The sequence below is a fragment of the Lipotes vexillifer genome, unplaced genomic scaffold, assembly GCF_000442215.2.
Source record: "Lipotes vexillifer unplaced genomic scaffold, Lipotes_vexillifer_v1.1 scaffold1117, whole genome shotgun sequence".
Taxonomy (NCBI): Eukaryota; Metazoa; Chordata; class Mammalia; order Artiodactyla; family Lipotidae; genus Lipotes; species Lipotes vexillifer.
Window position 1 is genome coordinate 1,023,673 of NW_006778824.1, and position 19,194 is coordinate 1,042,866.

The following is a 19,194-nucleotide window of genomic DNA, read 5'->3' on the forward strand; positions in this document are numbered from 1 at the left end:
AAGTGGAAGAAGAGGATGGGCTCGTCCATGTCGGCGGCCACCGCGCGGAGGCCGGTGTTTGACGACAAGGAGGACGGTGAGAACGGCCGCGGCGGAGACTCCGGGCCGATCGCGGGGACGGCGTTGGGACCCGCGCCGTCTGGGGACTCCGCACGCTCTCGCAGCGGGGCTGCGGCGGGAGGATTTCTGCGGGTCGGGGCACCAAGGCCTCCCGGTGGGAAGGCGTCTCGGTTTCCGAGGAAACTAGCGAACGGTGCTTGCGGTGCCCACGCGTGTCTTCCGTGTCCAGTGGCGGCGCGACGGGCGGAGTAGGCCGGCCGTCCCTGCGGGCTGAGGGTCTGCGGTCGGTAGGCGCGAAGGCCCCCGCAGTAGCGAGGGCGCTGTGTTTGCATTTTCCTTTTCTGCGAGGTGTGAGCGCTCGGTTGTTACTCTGCACCTGAGGTGTGCCGAGTTTGCGAAGGGAGATGCCTGCCCCACAGGTGGCGCGGGGGCCCGGCCCTCGGAGCTCTCAGTGTAGGTGACGGCGCCGCATGGCTGCCGGCGTGCCCACCTTTGCACTCAGATGTGCGGTGGAGGCTTGCCTTTGTGCAAAGACCTGCCCTTTTGGGAACTAGTTTGCCCTCAGGTCCCCCGCAGGTAAAGCTAGTGACCCGGAGGTGGGCGCTGGTGGAAAGCAGGAAAGACCTGCAGGCGCGCCTCCTGGAGCCCTGCTGGACAACGGCCCTTTCACTTAGCACCCTCGGGAAAGGTGGCTGTGCAGTGTCCGCCCCTGGGGCACTGTGATACTTTCGCAGGCAAACATATAGCTCTTCTCTGCAGATGTCATGCAGATAAGTTAAATGCTACAAGATGACACATTTGATGTTTTTTTGACATTTTCTTAAAATAGTCGAGATATGCATTTTTCGTTTGTAGGCAGCCTGCAGAAGTAGGATGGATCTTTTATAATTTTAGAGCACAGCTCAGCGAAAGAGCCCAAGCTATTTATTTCTGATACATAATTTAAGCATTATAGGAAATTACAATAATACGACCTCAGGCCAGTGTTGGAGAAAGTGCAGGCCATGTGGTCAGTCCTCACAGACAGCGATGCAGAGCCTGTTGCTCAGGGGGTCCTGGGCTCTGATGAGCCTGGCCCCGGTCATCGGGGAGGGGCATGGTGCCTGGACTTGCTGCAGGGGCATCCAGGACCAGCCACGCCCACTCAGTGTGTTCTGGGGAGACCTGTCTTCGTGTTCTGAACTTTGGAACACAGCTCACTGCTGGGAGTGTTTCATATGTTATATGTTTTTGTTTTTAGAGTAAATATTCATAGTGAAGAAAGCCCAGAGTGAATTAGGAACTAATCAGGAAGGAGATTTGCATCTAGCTTCTGGCTGCACGATGAGAAAACTTCTGAGAAATACATCAGATGTCTGATTTCAGTACTTGCTGGTGTCAGCTGAGAGCTGGCCACTCCTTCATGTCTTAGCATTATGCTCCCCAAGGCAGGTGGTGTAGAAAGAGAGAAATGGAGGTAGCACAGTGGCTGCCTCAGCTTTGAAAGGTAGAATTTTTCTACCTGTTCAGTGTGTTATGTCTCAGGATCCAGGGATCGTTAAGGAGGCACCAAGAGCACAGAATGCAGCTGTGCTGCGCGCGATCGGATTTGAGAATTATTTAACATGACCCCCTTCTCCCCACCCCTGTCCCCGTTTGCTTGAAGCAGGATGGCAGAGGTGCCAGCTCTTCTGGTCTTGTGAAAGTGGGTTGTTAGCTTCAGCTACAGGTGCTCGCTCTTTAGCACATGTGCCCATCAATCACCTGCTCATCCCTGGGCATGGTGGCCACATCTCCAAACTGAACACAGCACGAGACTTGCCTGGGCTTTGTTTGGTAAGATTAGGATGCCAAGCCTGGCCCTGGTCCAATGGCCGTGGATGTGATCCAGGTGGGCGGCCACTTTGTTCCACTTTTATTCCATGTTTTCACGTTATCGTCAGGGCGCACACGACTTGGGAATCACAGTAGGTGTTTGCAGAGAGAATGTTGTGCAGCTCTTGGCCTGAAGCCTGTGGGTTTATTTAGGCAGAAGGAGTGGGATTTGGAAAGGCAGAAGGCCAGTCTTTCAAGAGGAGAAAGGCTGCACCCCACCTTTCTTTCAGGGTGTGAAGTCGTCCCCCCAGACAGGGTCCCACACTTCCTCGGCCCTGTGCAGGGTGAGCTGAAAGAGGTGACAGTGCTGTGCTGAGGACGTGCATTTACTGGGACTGCACGGTTGCCATGGCAATGTGAGACCTTCTGATGAATTTTTTAGATTAAAACACCCAATTAATATATCAGATTTGGTATGCAGAGAAAAGGAAAAGAGAAAATAAGAGTGCAGTTTAACAGAGTGCCAGGTAGATTCCAACTAAAAAGCGGAGTTATGACACGTGGGATCTTAAATGTCCCGCTTCCCTGTTAACCCTGAGGTGTCTGAGCCACTGTCCTTATTTGGCAGGTGTTGGGTGCTTGTTCAGAATTCTCTGGGCTTCCTCCTCACACCAGAAGCAAGGGTCCCCTTTCCTCTTCCCGAAACCCCATGCCTCCTCCCGTGCGACCCCTCTCGGGCTTCAGGAGCACTTGATTTAGGGGTTGACCTTGATCGGGACCTGCCCCAGTGCTGCGGGGTGCTGGGCAGCCCCCTTCATTCCTCTCGTCTGGGTGTCCCCACGAGGGTGCTGAGTGGGGTTCCGTCACTTTCTGCCGAGCAGCTCAGTAACCGGTAACTGGGGGGCACCCACCGTTCTCAGCAGTCTGGCTAGTCTCAAACCTAACATGGTATTAGCTTGCTAGTGGGGGGCAACTAATCACCGAGAAGGTTTGCCTTTGCCCAGAGAACTGGAAATAAGGGGGCCATCGAGGGCTGAAACGCCTGGCCTGGGTGTGTTGGGTGGGGTGGGCAGTAAGGCGGGACACGGGGCTACCAGAGTCTTATAACCTTTTCCAAAATTTATAAAACCTTTGTTTTTTTAATTATAGAAGCATTAAGGTGTATAAATTTGTAAAAGAGTTTAAGACTTTGCTAAAATTGTTCTATATAGGAAAACCAAGACATCAGTAATTTCAGCACTGAGACCTATTAGCGTACCTCTGCCCCAGCCTTTTTCTAGGAATGTACTCACACATCAGCCACATAGAAACACTCTTTATGTCTTTGATACAGAAATGGGATCATGCTCCAAATACGGTTTTGTCTCAACCTGTGTTTTTTACTTAGCAATGTGTCATGACCATCTTATAGATCGACAGCATCCTTTGTTGGCTAAATTTACGATAGTGGTTCTCAACCCTGTGAACTAGACTCAAAGGATGCTCTTAAAAACTGTGGATGCCTCCTCCGGAAATTCAGATTGAATTTGTTGGGGTGGAGTTGGGGGGCGCTGGGGCTCAGGCACCAGTACATAAACAGTTTACCAGTGAGCATCCTTGTATGTTCATCTTTGTACACTTGACATTATTTCCTTAGGATAACTTCCTAGGAATGACATCGACGAGTCAGAAGAGTGTGCGTGTAGTGTGGCTTGGTGCTGCTGGCCAGCTCCCTTGGAGATGGGCAGTCCCGGCACAAGACATGGCTGTCCTGGACGGTTGTTACGTGGCGGTGGCCAAAAGGATGTGGCTGCTGCAGGTGTGGGGTACCCAGACAAAGGAGGAGGTGGGGAGACCAGTAGCAGACAAGGAACCATGAATAAATGTAGTGAAGGGCAGGAGGGGCCAGAGGAGAGAGGAAGAGGGAGGCCTGTGTCCGGTGCGGCTGGCCGGGAGGGAGATCCCGTTTGCCTGCTCTCGGAGCACACGCAAGTCCTCTTTCTCCGACGCTCACCGCCTCTGGGTGTTAGTGATGTCTGCGCCTCTGGGTGTTAGTGATGTCTGCTTTTTGACCGTCTGAAAGGTAAAAGGATTGTATTAGTGCTCCGAGTCTCTGATTACTAGTGAGGTTGGTAACGTTTTTCTTTCCATGTTTGGGGTGTTTGTGCTCTTCCTTCCTGAATTGCCAGCTCCTACCCCTGACCTGTGCTTCCTGTTGGGATGTTTGCTGCCCGGTTTCTTTTCACGGTTCCCGGTATATAACGGCATGACCCGGAGCAGTCATTTATCTTTCTTCGTTGCTAGTTGTTTTCCGTGTGGATGTGCTTAGTTTTTGTGTGGTCAGATTCATCAAGATCTTCCTTTCTGGCAGTTTCCGGCCTTGGTGCCCCGTTACACCAAGCACAGGTGATACTCATCCAATTTATAAACCTGCACCTGCACTTTCTTCTAGTGCTTCTGTGGTTTCACTTTTCATGTTGCAAATTTTGGTCAGTTTGGACCCACGCTGGCCACAGTGAGCACGGTTTCCTCCCGTGGGTCCTGCTCTTGCTTAGGTTGGGTGCATTCACTGCCTGTTTCTGTCGAATTGTGAACATGATCTTTGCAACCATCAGGTTCCACCCTGGTTAGTGCTGTTAGGAAGGAAAGCTTAACTTTGAAAAATATCCGTCCCATGTGTGGCTGCTCTGCTAAGGTTCCCGTTAGTCCTCATGGCTTTTGAGTTGATTTTCCTGGGTGGTCGGTCGTGTCACCTGCCAACAATGACTCGGTGACTTTACGGTGCTTATGCCCAGTCTTCCCTGTCGTGTGCTCAGGGCTCACAGGCAGCGGAGAGCGGTGCTGAGCGCACGGGCGGCTGACCCGATCGTGCTGATGGGGCCGTGGTTCCAAAGTGACAGTCTAGCCCTGTTTACTGAGTCTTTGACCAGTGGTGCGTGGACCTGAGTTTTAATAGGTGTCTCTTCCCTTCCCTCCTGACCCTGGGAAGAGGGGGTGGCTGGTGATGGGGGTGGCAGCTCTCTGTGTGGCCCAGGCTCGGGCTGATGGCAGTTCACACCCCGTCCCCTGCAATGCGGGGGCCTCGGTGGCCAGCAGCCTGGTGGCTGCAGACCCTGGGTTCCTTTACCAGCTGGCAGCAATGGTGCAGAGGCCCCTGGTGCAGGGGTGGACATTTGGGTTCAAGGTGGGGAGGAGGCGTGTGGTCCCGGCTGGCCTTGCACACCTGCTCCTGGATTCCCTGGGTTCCCACATGCAGTGCCAGGTGTCCCGGTGGGGCCGTTGGGTGGCGCTGAGTTTGCTGTGTTCCTGTGGCTGACGAGGCTGGTCTGGGATGGACTTGGGACCCACTGTCGTACTTTTTTATGTAACAAATGTCAGCTCTGCACGTCTGTCCATCTGGCTGTGTGTTTTAAAATGCTAAAAATAAGTTGATTTTCTTTTAAAAATTTAACCACCCATCCTTCCAGTTGAGAAGTAATGCTTGGATGCATTGGAGGTAAGTTTTGTTCAGGGCTTCTCCTTGAGGATGGAGCCTCGCAAGGCCCCAAGATGGTCTGAGGGAGGCAAAGCCACGGACAAGCATTTATTCGGAACAGGGTCGGGGCAGCTCACAGTAGCTCCCAAACTGTCAGGGTCCCCTGGGGACCTTGTGACAATGCAGATTCTGATTCAGCGGGTCTCGGGTGGGGCCTCAGGGTCTGTGTTCCCATCCGGCCCCAGACGGTGCCAGTGTGCTGGACACAGAGAGGACACACTCTGGGTGGGAGGGCTTAGCGAGGACCCAGCAGGTGGGTGGTGGAGTGGGCGTGGTCCCCAAGGCACTGGCCCTACGCATAGGGAGCAGCAGGGGGCCGCCTGCTCTGGCGCTCTGCTGGGCCATGGCAATGGTGTTGGCAGTGGGTGGGAGTTTCCAAAGCTACTGCTCATCCTTCGTCTGGAGATGGGCTGGCTCTTCCTGCAGAGGGATCTCATTTAGCTTTGTTCTTACTTCTGTGTTGTTCTTTTTCTCTGGCGTAGCCTGCTACACACGTACCCAAAACATCAGTAGCATTTTGTATCCTGCATTTTCAGCTGACGCTACAGCCTAAAATTCCTCCTTTGCAGTGACTAGAACTCAGCAATGTCCTCTGATTCTCACCCAGATGTGGCAGAGGACACGCTACCAGAGGCAGGTGGCCCTGGGCTGTGTAGACACCCCCCTTCTGGTCACTGTGTCCTCTTGTCCTGGTTGCACTGAGAGTCCAGCCCCACGTTCTAGGCCACCCGAGGTGGGACCTTCCTGGGGGGGGCCCCGGCCAGCCCTGCGGGCCCCCCTGAGCCCAGTGGTTCCTGTGTTCAGGGTCTGTGCTCCGTGGCCCTGGTCCCGATTGCCCTGTCAGTAGGAAGCTCAGAACCAGATTTGGTGTTCATTCCCCTTAGTGTGGGAGCAGGCCTTCTACCTGGTGTCATTTTTCCTTCCCAGTCAGATTTTTCCTCCTCATTTGAAAAAGGGGTAGAACTTTGCTTCTTCCTACCTGCCTCACTCTGCTATCGCTGTGTAACTCTAGGTAGAAATAAGGCTTTGGTAAGCACTGTTTCTGCGGGCTGGTGAGGGTCTGGTGAGTGCTGAGCCTTGCTGTCCCCGCAAGCTGTGTGCACGCCCCCTGCAGCCCTGCTCCTGTCCCCTGGGTCAGGTCGACACGTCGTCCACGATGGCTCCTCTGGGGCCTCCTTCCCGCCTGGGGGGTGGGCACACGCTGATCAGCGGCCTGCAGAACACGCTGGGCCCGCCTCTCTTCCCCAAACACTGGTCGGGCCCAACGTGCTGAATGATTTTAATGCTCATAATTGGAGAAGTTACAATTAATAAAATTATTGTTATTTTTAAAAACTGGGAAGCCTGCTTCATCAAAAACTGTTTTGCCCGTTGACCTGAAATCTATTATCTAAAAACCAAGGCAGCTGACCGAGATCAGTGTGGCTCCGTCCAGCCCCAGCTGGGTCATTTGTCCCCACCCTCCACATCCCCAGGTGTGACACGGGAGCCTGCGGTGGCCTCCAGCATGCCGCCCGAGCAGGCGTGGCCCCAGTCTGCGCTGTGCATACCCGGCTTGGTGTTCTTTAAGTTGTGAAGCCAAGGAGATGATGTGGGTGAGAGTCAGTGTCGCCCCCAATTTATTAAAAATAGGAGCTGAGCACATTCAGATTCCTGGTGTTTACACGCTGACTAGGGAGGTCTCTGCTCTCACATCACGCCTCTTCCTTCACACGCACCAGGTGGGGCTTGTCACCGAAGCCAGAGACGGGCAGCTTTGCGCTTGTGTGTCTGTGAGTCTGTTAGGCCTGGCAGGACGCTCAGCCTTCTCGGGCACCAGGCACACCCCCCACCCCGCCCCGAGCAGGGTCCGAGGTGCTCAGTGCTGTCTTCCCGGGCCCCGCATCGGACTCGGGCCCGTTTCCGGAACGCCCGGCCCCTGGGAGCCGGGAGTGGGGTCTTGGTCCCGGTAGCTCAAACCGGGCACTGTTTTATTATTTATTGCTGGTAATAAAAAAACCCCAAACTTAGTGACTTAGCAATGACCATTTTTATCATTTCTCAAGATTCTGTGACCTGGGACTCTAGACAGGGCCCAGTGGGGATGGGTCCCCTGCTCTGCACGCCACCTGCAGAGCCAGAACGTGCTTGGTTGCTTCCCGTTCACGGTGCCCCGTGATGGCTCAGAGGCCTCAGGCTGGTGGAAGCCTCCGTGGGAGTCGTGTCCCTGGAGGGGGGGAGGGGTTCCTGGGGGGAGGGGCGTCCTTATAGCGGGGTGTCCCTGGGGTCTCAGTTCCGGCTGGTGGCTGCGTATCAGTTATCTATGATCGCTTAACACATTGCCCCAGAACGTAGCGGCTTAAAGCGACACACATCACGTCCTTGTTTTGGGAGTTGGTAATTCTTGGGGGCGGCTCAGACCCCGGCCCGTGCTGCACTGTAGGAGCCCGTGGCTGTCCTGGGGTCGTGTTTGTTTGCATTGTCCCCGATTCTTTCCTTTTTTCTTTTTCTCCGTGTCAGGGTCCTCTTGTGTTTCTGAAATCACATTTTAGCTCCGCAGGCAGAAAAGATAATTTGCAAAGTTAGCACAGGACTGAGAGAGGCGAAAAGGAGGAAGATAAGACAGAAAGGAGGGAAGATGCAGAGAAAAGCGGGGGTAAAAAAATTACGTGCTGAAGAAAGGGTTGGGCCCCAGCGTCCATGTGCTTGTGCATGGGCTGGCGTGGCCCTGCCCGGTGGCAGATCTGCCCGGTGCTGTGGGCAGTGGCAGCTGAGATGGAGCAGCAGGTGGGCAGCGGTGGGGTGGGTGGCTGCCACCCGGACATCTGGGGACGAAGCGGAGAGGAAGGCCCGGGCTCTGTGCCCCGTGGAACTAGAGTCGGACGGTGGATCCTCAGCCGTGTGGATCCCGAGGCTCGCTTCCAGAGCCCACAGCACTTGGAATGTGCTGAAAGCAAGGGGCTTAGCCGACAAAGAGTCCCCGGAGCTGGGCCTGGAGCAGACCCTGTGCTGGTGCCGGGGGTGTGAACCATTAGAGCAGGAAGTGGTGGGAGGGACCGAGAATTTGGGGTCAACTCCTGCTGTCCCAGGCTGCCCCCCGACGACCTCAGCCCCCCCTCACCCCCCGCTGCCCTGGGCTCCTCTCCAGGGTCACTGACCTTACGGGAGCCAGTGGGCGGGAGCCTGCGGCTCCTGCATCCTCACAGTGGCCGCGCACCTGTTGGTGCCTTCCTGTCTGGTGACCAGGCATCATTATTAATAGCGTCTCCTTTTGCTCTTAGACGTGTCCCAGTTTGGATGATAGATTATATGGCTGCCCATCTAGCTGCCAGACACTGTTGCCAGATGATCCTTTTTTCCTTTATAGCTTTTTATTATATAACGGAAAGTGACAAGAAAAATATTAAGACTTTCAGTGTCTTATGTAATCTCACCACTATTATAACAACCATTTGCACTTTTTCGTATCACCTTCCAATCCATACTTGAATACATACAAAATATATATTACTTTTAACAAACTTTTTTAAAGTAAACTTTGTTTAGAACATTTTAGCTTTACAGAAAAGTTGTGAAGGTGGTACCAGAGGGTTCTTTTCTATCCCACGCTAGTTTCCCCTAACGCTAATATCGTACCTTTGTCATAACTATTGTATGTATTGTACATACATGTATTGTACATAATATCATACCTTTGTCATAACTAGGGAACCAGTGGTGAGACATGGTTGTACTAGTCAGGGTTCTCTAGACAAACAGACCAATAGAATAATAGCGTGTGTGTGTGTGTGTGTGTGTGTGTGTGTGTGTGCATGTGCGCACGCACGCGCGCGTGTGTGTGTACACACATATGCTTACGTACAGGTATTTAAGGAGGTTTATTAAAAGGAATTGGCTCAGGCAGCTATGGAGCCAAGAAGTCCCACAACCTGCCACATGCGAGCTGGAGCCCCGGGGGAGCCTGTGCCGTGATTCGGGGCGAGTCTGAAGGCCTGAGACCCAGGGGACTCGATGGTGTGGTCCCAGCCTGAGGGCAGGAGAGGATGAGACCAGGGGTCGCTGCTCAGCAGGGCGGCAGGAGAGGGGGGCCTCCCTCCTTCCTCCGCCTTCTGTTCTGTTGAGGCCTCAGGGCACTGGTTGACGCCCACCCACATCTGGGAGGGCCACCTACTCTACTGAGTCCCGGGTTCAACTGCTAATCTCATCTGGAAACTCCCTCACAGACATGCCCAGAACGCTTTAATCTGGGTGCCCAGGGCCAGTCAAGGTGACATGTGAAATCTGTCAGTAACTGAAGCCGCAGTTTATTGAGGTGTGACTTGTTTTTACTGAATACCCTTTTTCTGTTCTAGGGTCCCGCCCAGAATCCCACATTACATCTAGCTGCCCCTCTTTAGGCTCCTGTGAGCTGTGACAGCTTCTCAGACTTTCCTTCTTTTGATGACCTTGACAGTTTTGAGAATAACTGGTCGGGTATTTTGCAGAATATCCTTCAGCTGGCATTTGTGAGGTTTCTCTCATGGTCAGACTTGGGTTATGGGTCTTTGGGAGGAAAACCACAGGAAAGGTGCCCTTCTCGTCACGTCCTGTCAAGGTACGTTCTCTCAGCACAACTTATTGCTGACACTGACCTTGATCACCTGGCCGAGGTCCTGTCCGTCAGGGGTCTCCGCTGTCAGGTTACTCACCCCCGCTGTCCACACTGTGCTCTTTGGAAGGAAGTTACACTGCACTGCCCACACTTACAGGGTGGGGGTTAAGGTCCACCCCCTTTACAGGGAGGCAGTTACATAAAATTATTTGGAATTCTTCCACACAGAAGATTTGCGTATTCTTCCCATTTACTTTGTTATTCGGTCATTTATTTGAACTCATATGGACTCATGGATATTTGTTTTATACTTTGCATTATGATCCAATACTATTGTGTTTTATTTATTTATTTATTTGTTTGTTTTTTTTGTTGTTTTTTTGCGGTACGCGGGCCTCTCACTGTTGCGGCCTCTCCCGTTGCGAAGCACAGGCTCCGGACACGCAGGCTCAGCGGCCATGGCTCACGGGCCCAGCCGCTCTGCAGCATGTGGGATCTTCCCAGACCGGGGCATGAACCCGTGTCCCCTGCATCGGCAGGCGGACTCTCAGCCACTGCGCCACCAGGGAAGCCCTATTGTGTTTTGTTTATTTATTTTTTGCTCAAATTGTCCAGCTTTAGCCATTGGAAGCTCTTCAGTTGGCTACTGTGTCCCTTTGTCCTGCTGTCCTCACTGTTTTCTGTCTTTGCTTCTTTCTGAGCACTTCCTTACTTTCTGGGACTAGAAGATGCTCTAGGCTCATCATGTATATTCCCTGACCCAACCCTAGAATCAGCCAGTTCTCCAAGGATCCCTGGTCCTTCTATTGGGGAAGGTGTTAGAAACCAAGATCTGGGTGCCAGGTGTGCTCACCGTTACTGGGGGATAATGATCTTTTAAAGCACAGAGCTATCTATGAAAAATAGATAGCTAGTGGGAAGCAGCTGCATAGCACAGGGAGATCAGCTTGGTGCTTTGTGACCACCTAGAGGGGTGGGACAGGGAGGGTGGGAGGGAGACACGGGATATGGGGATATATGTATACATATAGCTGATTCACTTTGTTATACAGCAGAAACTAACACAACATTGTAAAACACTTATACTCCAATAAAGATGTTAAAAAAAAAATAAAGCGCAGAGCTGACCACACTGCTCCCTGGTGTAAGGCTCTGGGGTCCCCCATCACTGCATTTGTTTAACTGAATGTACCTACTGTGCACCTACTCTGTACACTGCAGGCGGGAGGGAGTGTGAATTGATACAACCACTCGGGAAACTGCATGGCGCACCATTTCTGAGAGAGAGCACAGCCCTGACGTCCAGGAGCTCGCCTGGACCTCGCCGCTGGCCCTGGCATTCTCCTGCTGCACGTGAACGATTTCACAGAGCACCTGCAACAGACCCCTCTGACCGTGGTGGGTCAAGACAAACACAAGACCCCTCCATAATCCTTTTGGAGCATAGACAAAAATGTGACCATTGTCCAGGCCCAAATGACCAGACTTCCTGTGTCCTGGCTGCTGCTTTGCCAGTTGTAGTACTTGCTTCACTCCTTCTCAGCCTCTGTAGTTGGGGTTAAGATGCCCAATCATAAAGTCACGCAGCCTCCACAGAGTGTGGGGCCGTGCTGCTTGAACCCTCCTGAAGGTCACTGACATGAGCCCAAACCCTGACTCTTGCGGACACGCCCCTGTTCTCCCTGTTGCAAGGACGGTACACGGGTGTGTGCAGCCTTATACTGTCTCTGGTGGTCTTTGGCTGGGGGCATGGACACCTGCAGCCCAGGATTGCATTCCTAGGTGGGACCCATCCAAACGTGTACATCCGTGCACCCAAAGACACACACACGGGAGTCCACACAGCACTACGTGTGGTAGCCAGAAGCTGGAACTGGACCAAGTGCCCACCGACGTTACTCGGACGAGTGAATCCTCGGGTCTTCGTTCTGTGCATCCTCTGTACCGTGAGAGTGAAGGCCTCGTGGCCGCACCCCACACGGTGCACCTCTTAACCTGCTGCCGAGGGAGCGAGGGTCCCCGCTGCTGACTCCGTTTGTGTGACAAGCACAGAAGCCAAGGTGCTGGTCTGTGCCACAAGATGTCAAGCCCATGTCCCCCTGGGGGGGGCACCAGGGTCCCCCATTGTTTGAGCTGAACGCTTGTCAGATGTGCACGTTTTCTGCATGTTTGTTATACTCTAATCAAAAGTTTACAAGAATATTTTTTAAAAACCCACTGGTGTCCAGCCTCCCAGCCGGCGATTCTGGGGCTGGGGAAGAGCTGTCCAAGGTACTGGCTCTGGGCGGGAGGAGAGAAGCCTGCAGGTCAGGCTGCTGGGACTCCAGGGCTGAGCTGGAGCTGTGCACTGTGCCGAGTGCACGTTTCATAACTGTTGACTCGTCACATCACAGGCTGCCGAGGGTGGACAGGAGTGAACCATGTGTTTTGGTGTCCCCAGGGTAGAGACGAATGCCAGGTGTGCAGAAGACTTTCGACGTGTGACTGGGGAGAGAACAAACGCCTGCTTCATGCTTCCTGTGTTGAGAAAGCTTTGCTTGATGCCGTGGCCTCATTCCTTTGCTCCCCATTTTCAGCAAGACTCTTTGACAGCACTTTGTTCTCTCAGGTGTCAGTCCTGCCCTCCGATGCTCCCCTGAGCCTACAGGAGCCGGGGTTTGTCCCCATGGCCTCGGAGCCTTAGTGAGGGTTCCCTGCATGGGCCGAAGTCTGACGCCCAGTTCTCAGCTCCCTTGTCCTGGACCCACGGCAGAGCTTGACCCTCTGGGCCCCTCCCAGCTTCCCTCTCTTCCCGCAGCTTCCAGGACGCCCGCTGCCCTGCTGTTCCTTCTTGGCCCCTCTTAGGACCCTTCTCCCCTCCCCACCACGGTGACACTGGAGCACCTGGGGCTTCTGCCCACTCCCTCCTTTTCTGCTGCGCTCATGTGGACAGTCTCACAGTTTCAAATATCATCCATATGCCAGCGACTCCAGGTTTTATCTCCAGCCCGGACCTGCTTCACACGTTCCAGACTGTTCTGTCCAGTCTCTGGCTCGTATGTCACAGATATCTCCTTGAACACATTCACACCTGCACCCCTGCAGTCTCCTGGCTCGCTGACCTCATCTTTCCAAATGCCCCTAGACCCACCCGGGAGCCCTCTTCCACTTGGCAGCCACTCCCCGCCCTTCATGTCACCTTGGCTCTACCTTCCAGAGCATGGGCTGCCTGTGTCCCTCCCTCCCACAGGCTCCGGGCACCCCGTGCCCCCACCTCCACCTGCACCGAGCACCCTGGTCCCTGCTCCTCCACCTGCACCCAGCACCCTGGTCCCCGCCCCTCCTCCTGCACCCAGCACGCTGGTCCCCGCCCCTCCTCCTGCACCGAGCACCCTGGTCGCTGCCCCTCCATCTGCACCCAGCACCCTGGTCCCTGCCCCTCCTCGTGAGCCTCTGATCTCTGCAGGGCAGTGTGTCCCAAGGGCATCCCCTCATTCTCTGCTAGGAGTCCAGCGTGATACTCTCTACTGGGCGTCCTCCACGCCAATGGCCCACCTAGCACCCAGGGGTGGCTTTCCGTGTGGCATCTGCCCACAGCTCCTGCCCAGAGCATCACATGGCCTGTTCCCTGCAGAGGCCAGGAGAGCAGCCGGCCAAGTGTTTTGGCAGCAGGGTGGGGCAGTGCTGTGGCCGGAGCAGGGTCACCATGTGTCTCCTTCAAACCGTTGCACGCCCTTCTCCCGGGATACCCACTTTACAGTTGTGCCTGGGGACCCACCGGGCCCCTGCCAGGCCCCTGTCCTGCTCTGCTTTCTGGGCACTTAACCCTGGCGACGGTGTACTGCATAGCCTGTGACATCTGTGTTCATCTCAGCCCCTGGCCCCAGAGCGAACATCCCACGAGACGGGGTTTTACCTCCCTAGGTTCCTTCCCGTATCTCACGTGACTCGACATCACCTGGGTAGGGCGGGAACCGAGTGAACATGGGGTGAGGGGGGCTATGTGCCCATGACTCCCCTGAAGGGCCCACTTCGGGGCAAAGCAGTAAGACACCTCAGAGGGAGGCCTTCCAGGGCCCTAACTCCCCCTGGACAGCACGGCCAGTCTGCTGAATTAAGGCCCAGGGCACACTGTTCCTTTAACAGTGCTTTCTGTGTCAGGTGGCAAGGGCCCCGGCCTTGGGAGGCCAGGCATAGGGCCACCCCATCTCCCTGGACAGCAGGAGCCTATGTCCCTTTGGACAGTCAGACCTGGGCTTCCGTCTTTGCTGACTCTGTTCTCCCTTCTCTGATGGATGTGCTTTCTGTTCTGGGCTGTCAGAACATTTAGGTCAGGCCCGCTGGTCACTCGGAGAAACAGGCCCAGAAAGCTTGGCTTTAGGGCAAGTCTGGGAGCAGCAGCTGCAGGGCCAGGGCGGCTGCCCAGGCCGTTTGAAGGAGGCACAGATGTGATGGAGGGGTTTCGGCAGCTGCGGGCGCCACTGCCCCAAAAGTTCTTTCCCTGAGTTAGGCTGGAAGCTCTTGCACTTGGGCTGGTTATGAAACACACGTCTGACTGGAGCCAAGAGTCTGGTCGTTGGGATGCCCGCATGTAGGGCCAGGGTGGCCTCCCTCTGCAAAGGGTCCTGTGGCTGGCAGTGCCTGGCTGTGCCCGCAGGACCCCTGGACGTCCACAGGCCTGAGAGTGGAGGCTGCCCTGTGCTGCATGGAGCGGGGCTGCTTCCAACCTGGGCAGAGGCAGCAGTGCTGGCGTTGGGCCCAGTCGCCCCGGGGTGGGGGGCAGGACCATCCCGTGCACGGTGGGGGAGGGGGCTGTCAGCAGCTGACTCTGATGCAGGAGCACACCCCTCTCCGTGTTCCTGACAACTCATCGTGCCTCCAGGCATTGCCACGTGTCTCCTGGGGGGTGACACCGCCCCCAGCAGTGAGAACACGGAGCTTGGCTTTTCTGTGGCTGCAGCTGGGGAGCGCATCGAGGCCGTAGCTGCTGGGCTGGGGCGGGCGGTGTCGCTTCCGAGCGCCTTTGGGAGTCCCTGCCCCTGGCCAGACTTCTGGGGCCAGAAAGGTGCAGATGGGACAGAAGAGGCTCCGAGAAGCGCTGGCCTCCGTGGGTGTCAGCCCCAGGCCAGGCCCCAGGTCCCCCGTGTCCCCTGCACCAGGCGCCACAGCCTGGCCTCGCTTGGCTCATTTTGCCAACTCCAGCGGCTGCTTTGGGGGCTCCAGGGTTGAGAACTGTAAGGGCACCTGGGCTCTGCCTGGGGTTCTGGGGTTAACCTGGGTGTGCGTGTGCGCACAGGCATGTGTGTGAATGAGTGTGCCTGGGGGGTGCACGCCGAGGCTTGGTTCACGTGGCACTGCCCTGGCTGTCCCGCCTTTGTGGGCCCCTTGTCCCCGTGAAGGTGCAGGTGCCGTGGTGGCTCTGGCCTTCCCGGGGTGGGGGTGGGCAACCCTCGTGGGCTGCTGCCGCCGGTGTTCTGTTTCCTTGCATCTTGAAGGAGTGGCTGGAGTCGTCGAGGCCCTGGGAGGTTCCGTCTCCTGCAGGGGACGCCCTGGACGTGGGGCGAGGCCCAGGGTTTGGGTGGGGAGGCAAGGCCGGCGACTGACCCCATGTGGGGCTCTGCCTCCTGCCCCCTCCTCTGCTGGGATGGCAGGGGCGTGGAGACCCACGTCCCTCCCACTGGAGCGTCCAGTCTGCAGGGGCTGCAGGTTAGGAATGGCCGTCTCATGCACATAGGCAGGCCTGGAGCCCGCACGGGCTGTGTCTACCAGCTCTGAGGCCGGAGGCTCCATGCCGAGCTGCAGGGAAGGTCAGAGCCACAGGTGGGAGGTCGCAGAGCTGTACATCGGGCTGGGAGGCAAGGTTTGTTCAGCACAGCTTAATTTGGGGCTTACCACTTACAAGGGCAGGGACTTGTCCTGCCCGCCCTCCCCCGGGGAAGACACACTTTTTCGGGCCCCGTGTATGCAGCCTTGGAGTGAGAGCACACTGTGGGCTGAGGGGGCCAAGGGGACAGTGTTCACCTGGAGCCAGGTGGGGAGGGCCTGGCCTTGGACCTACGGAGCTGTGTCCAGTGGAATCTCTAGAAGCCTTTACAAAATGAACTCAAGTTGCTTTTAATTAAAAAAAAAGAAAAGCAATGCTCCAGAGAATGCAGGTTCACTCATGTGCAGATGAGTTAATTGAAAGGTTCAGAAGGTTTGTTAATTAAACTTCCATCAGCAGTTCTTTCTCTCCCAAATGCAGTCACTTTCCATCTTGTCAACTAACAAATGATGTGCTCCCGCAGGACAGGCATCAAAGGGAGTGAGGTGGGGGCAGTTCTGAGATGGGTTGTGCCTCTGCCCCTGGGCCTCCTGGTGTTGGGGGCCTGGGGTGGGTGGCCCTGGGTGGGTGACTCTGGATGGATGTCCTGGATGGGGTGGTCCTGGTGTGCTGGTCCTGGGTGGGGTGGCCCTGGGTGGGTGGCCCTGGTATGGGACCCAGGCCAGTGCAGAGACACCTTCCCTAGGGGTTTTTCTCCACTTCTGGAAGAGCCACGGTGGCGGCGCTGCCTTGTGTTCACTCTGGACTCCACAGGGCCTGGCACCTAAGAAGCTCTCAGTAAATGCTTGTTGGATTTAACTAGACTGGATAGAAAGAGATAACGGAGGAGTCAATGTGGGTGTGCTTAGACCAGCCCCAGCTGGGGGCTTTGTGACCGACGGGTGTCGCCATCTCCTCCAGGGACTGTTACGGAGCGTGCCGGGGGCAGACGCGGCCCAGCCCTGCTCTCCTTTCTGGCTGGGTCCTGGGAGTGCTCATGGCGTCTGGGGTAAAGGCATATGCTGGCCAGAGGGTGGCCAGCTGGTACTGCAGAGGCTCTGCAGGATCTGTCCAGCAGGCGTGGCCACATCGGTTGCTGTGGAGGACTATCCAGTTACCGCCAAATTATTGCCTCTTATGTTGGCAGATGAGGGGCATTTCCAAACGTGATGAACAAAATAAACAAAGAGAAAGTTTGGTCTTAGGAATATCTGCATTTCCCTGATGACTAAGGCTGTAGGTGACTCTTTCATTTGCTGATTGGCCCTTTGTGCAGTTATTGCTTGAAGTGACTGTTCAAGTCTCTCACCCCTTTTGTGCTGTGTGTGTGTCATTAATATCGAGTTGTAAGAGTTCTTTAAACATTCTGGGGCTCCCCTGGTGGCGCAGTGGTTGAGAGTCCGCCTGCCGACGCAGGGAACACGGATTCGTGCCCCGGTCCGGGAGGATCCCACATGCCGCGGAGCGGCTGGGCCCGTGAGCCGTGGCCGCTGAGCCTGCGCGTCCGGAGCCTGTGCTCCGCAACGGGAGGGGCCGCAACAGTGAGAGGCCCGCGTACCACACACCCACAAAAAATTCTGGATTCAAGTCCCTGGATGGATGTGTTTTGATTAGAGTCATTTCTGCGTCTTGTTTAGGAAATCCTTGTTTACCCTAACGTCAAGTTTGGATCTAGGATAACTTTCAAATTAATTTTTGTGTGGAGTGTGAGGCAGGGGAGTTCATTTTTCCCTGTGTGGATACCCAGTTATTTCAGCACCATTCTTTGAAGAGACTTTCTTCTCTACTGGATTACTTTGGCAACTTGGCCAAAAGTCAGTTGATCTACATATGTAAGTTTATTTCTGGAGTCTCTTTTTATCTTTCCTTATACTGATGACACTGTAGCTTTATAGTAAATCTTGAAATGAGGTAGCATACATCATCCAACCTTGTTCATTTTCCACATTTATTTTGGCAATTCTAGATCCTTTGTATTTTCTTACAAATTTTGAATCAACTTGCCAATTTCTACAAAAATGTCTGCAGATATTTTGATTGGGATTGTATTAAATCTACAAGTCAGTTTTAGGGAGGATGGACATCTTAGTGATGCTGAGTCTTCAATCCATGAACATGGTATGTCTCTCCATTTATTTAGGTCTGCTTTAGTTTCTCTCAGCAATGGGTTGCAATTTTCAGTAAACAGGTCTTGTACATCTTTTATTAAATGTATCGCCCAGTATTTTTTGTTTATTTGATGTTGTTATAGGTGGCATTATTTTTATAGTTTTGTTCTTAGATTTTTTTCATTGCTGGTACATAGAAATAGAGTTAATTTTTAAAATCAGTTTTATTGAAGTGTAATTAACATAAAACAAAATGAATCAATTGTAAGGATGTGATTCAGTGAGTTTTGACAGATGTATATAGTCGTATAACCACCACTGCAGTCAAGCGTGGAGTCTCTCTACCACCCCAGGAAGTTTCCCTGTATCCCTTGGCAGCCAGTCTGGTCATGTGCTGGGAGGTGGGAACCAGTGCTGCATTTCGTATCACTCGCTTTCAGTTCTTAATGGTGATTCTGGAAAAGGAGACGTTTTTAATTTTGGTGAAGTCCAGTTTTTCATCAGTTTCTTCCTTTATGGTTTGTTCCTTTTGTGTCCTTTCTAGGAAATATTTACCTAACTCATGGTCATAAAGATTTTTTTTCCCTTTGTTCTAGAACTTCTATGGGGTTTTTTTAGCTGTTAATTTTGTTTATGCTCCATTTCAAGTTGATTTTTGTATTGATAAGAAGTAAGGGCCAAGGTTCTGTCTCTTCTTTCCTCCTCCCATTCCTCCCTCCCTCCCTCCCTCCTTCTCCCCATTTCCTCTCCTCTCCCTCTTTCCCCTCTTCCTCTCCCTCCTGCTTTGCAATATGACGTCTGTTTGATCTAGAACCACTTGTTGAAATGACCATCCTTTCTCCCATTGGAGTTCCTTGGCATCTTTCTTGAGAGTCAGTTGAACTTATAATCGTGGGCCTATTTCTGGACTCTATTCTGTTCCATTGATCTCTTTCTCTATCTTTACACCAATACCACACTATATTGATTATTGTAGCTTTAAAATAGGTCTTGAAAGCTGATATGTTTGCCTTCCAACTTTGTTCTCTTTCCAAGTTGTTTTGACTATTCTAGATTCTTTGCCTTTCTATGTATATTTTAGAATCAGTTTGTCAGTTCCTAAAATAAGCTGGCTGAGATATTGATTGGGATTTCATGAAACTATTGGTCAGTTAAAAAAGAATGGACCTCTTAACATTTTGAGTTTTCCAGTCCATGAACACGGCATATGCCATGCATTTATTCCAGTCTTTGATTTCTGTCAGCATGGCTTCATAATTTTCAGTGTGCAAGGACTGCACATATTTTGTTTAACTTATCCCTACATATTTTACGTTTTTAAAAAATAAATTGTTGCATATTGACTGTATCCTAAAACCCTGCTGAA

General features: G+C 53.6%; 1 protein-coding gene across 1 annotated transcript in view; it reads left to right on the forward strand.

The window, feature by feature from the left end:
- The first annotated feature begins 9 nt into the window (after nucleotides 1-9).
- Nucleotides 10-19,194, forward strand: part of STK32C (serine/threonine kinase 32C) — an 84,187-nt gene continuing 65,002 nt past the window's right edge. Inside the window, exon 1 of the mRNA XM_007452014.1 lies at nucleotides 10-76. Coding sequence (XP_007452076.1) covers nucleotides 16-76 — 61 coding nt within the window. The 5' untranslated portion in view covers nucleotides 10-15. The remainder of the gene's footprint in view (nucleotides 77-19,194) is intronic.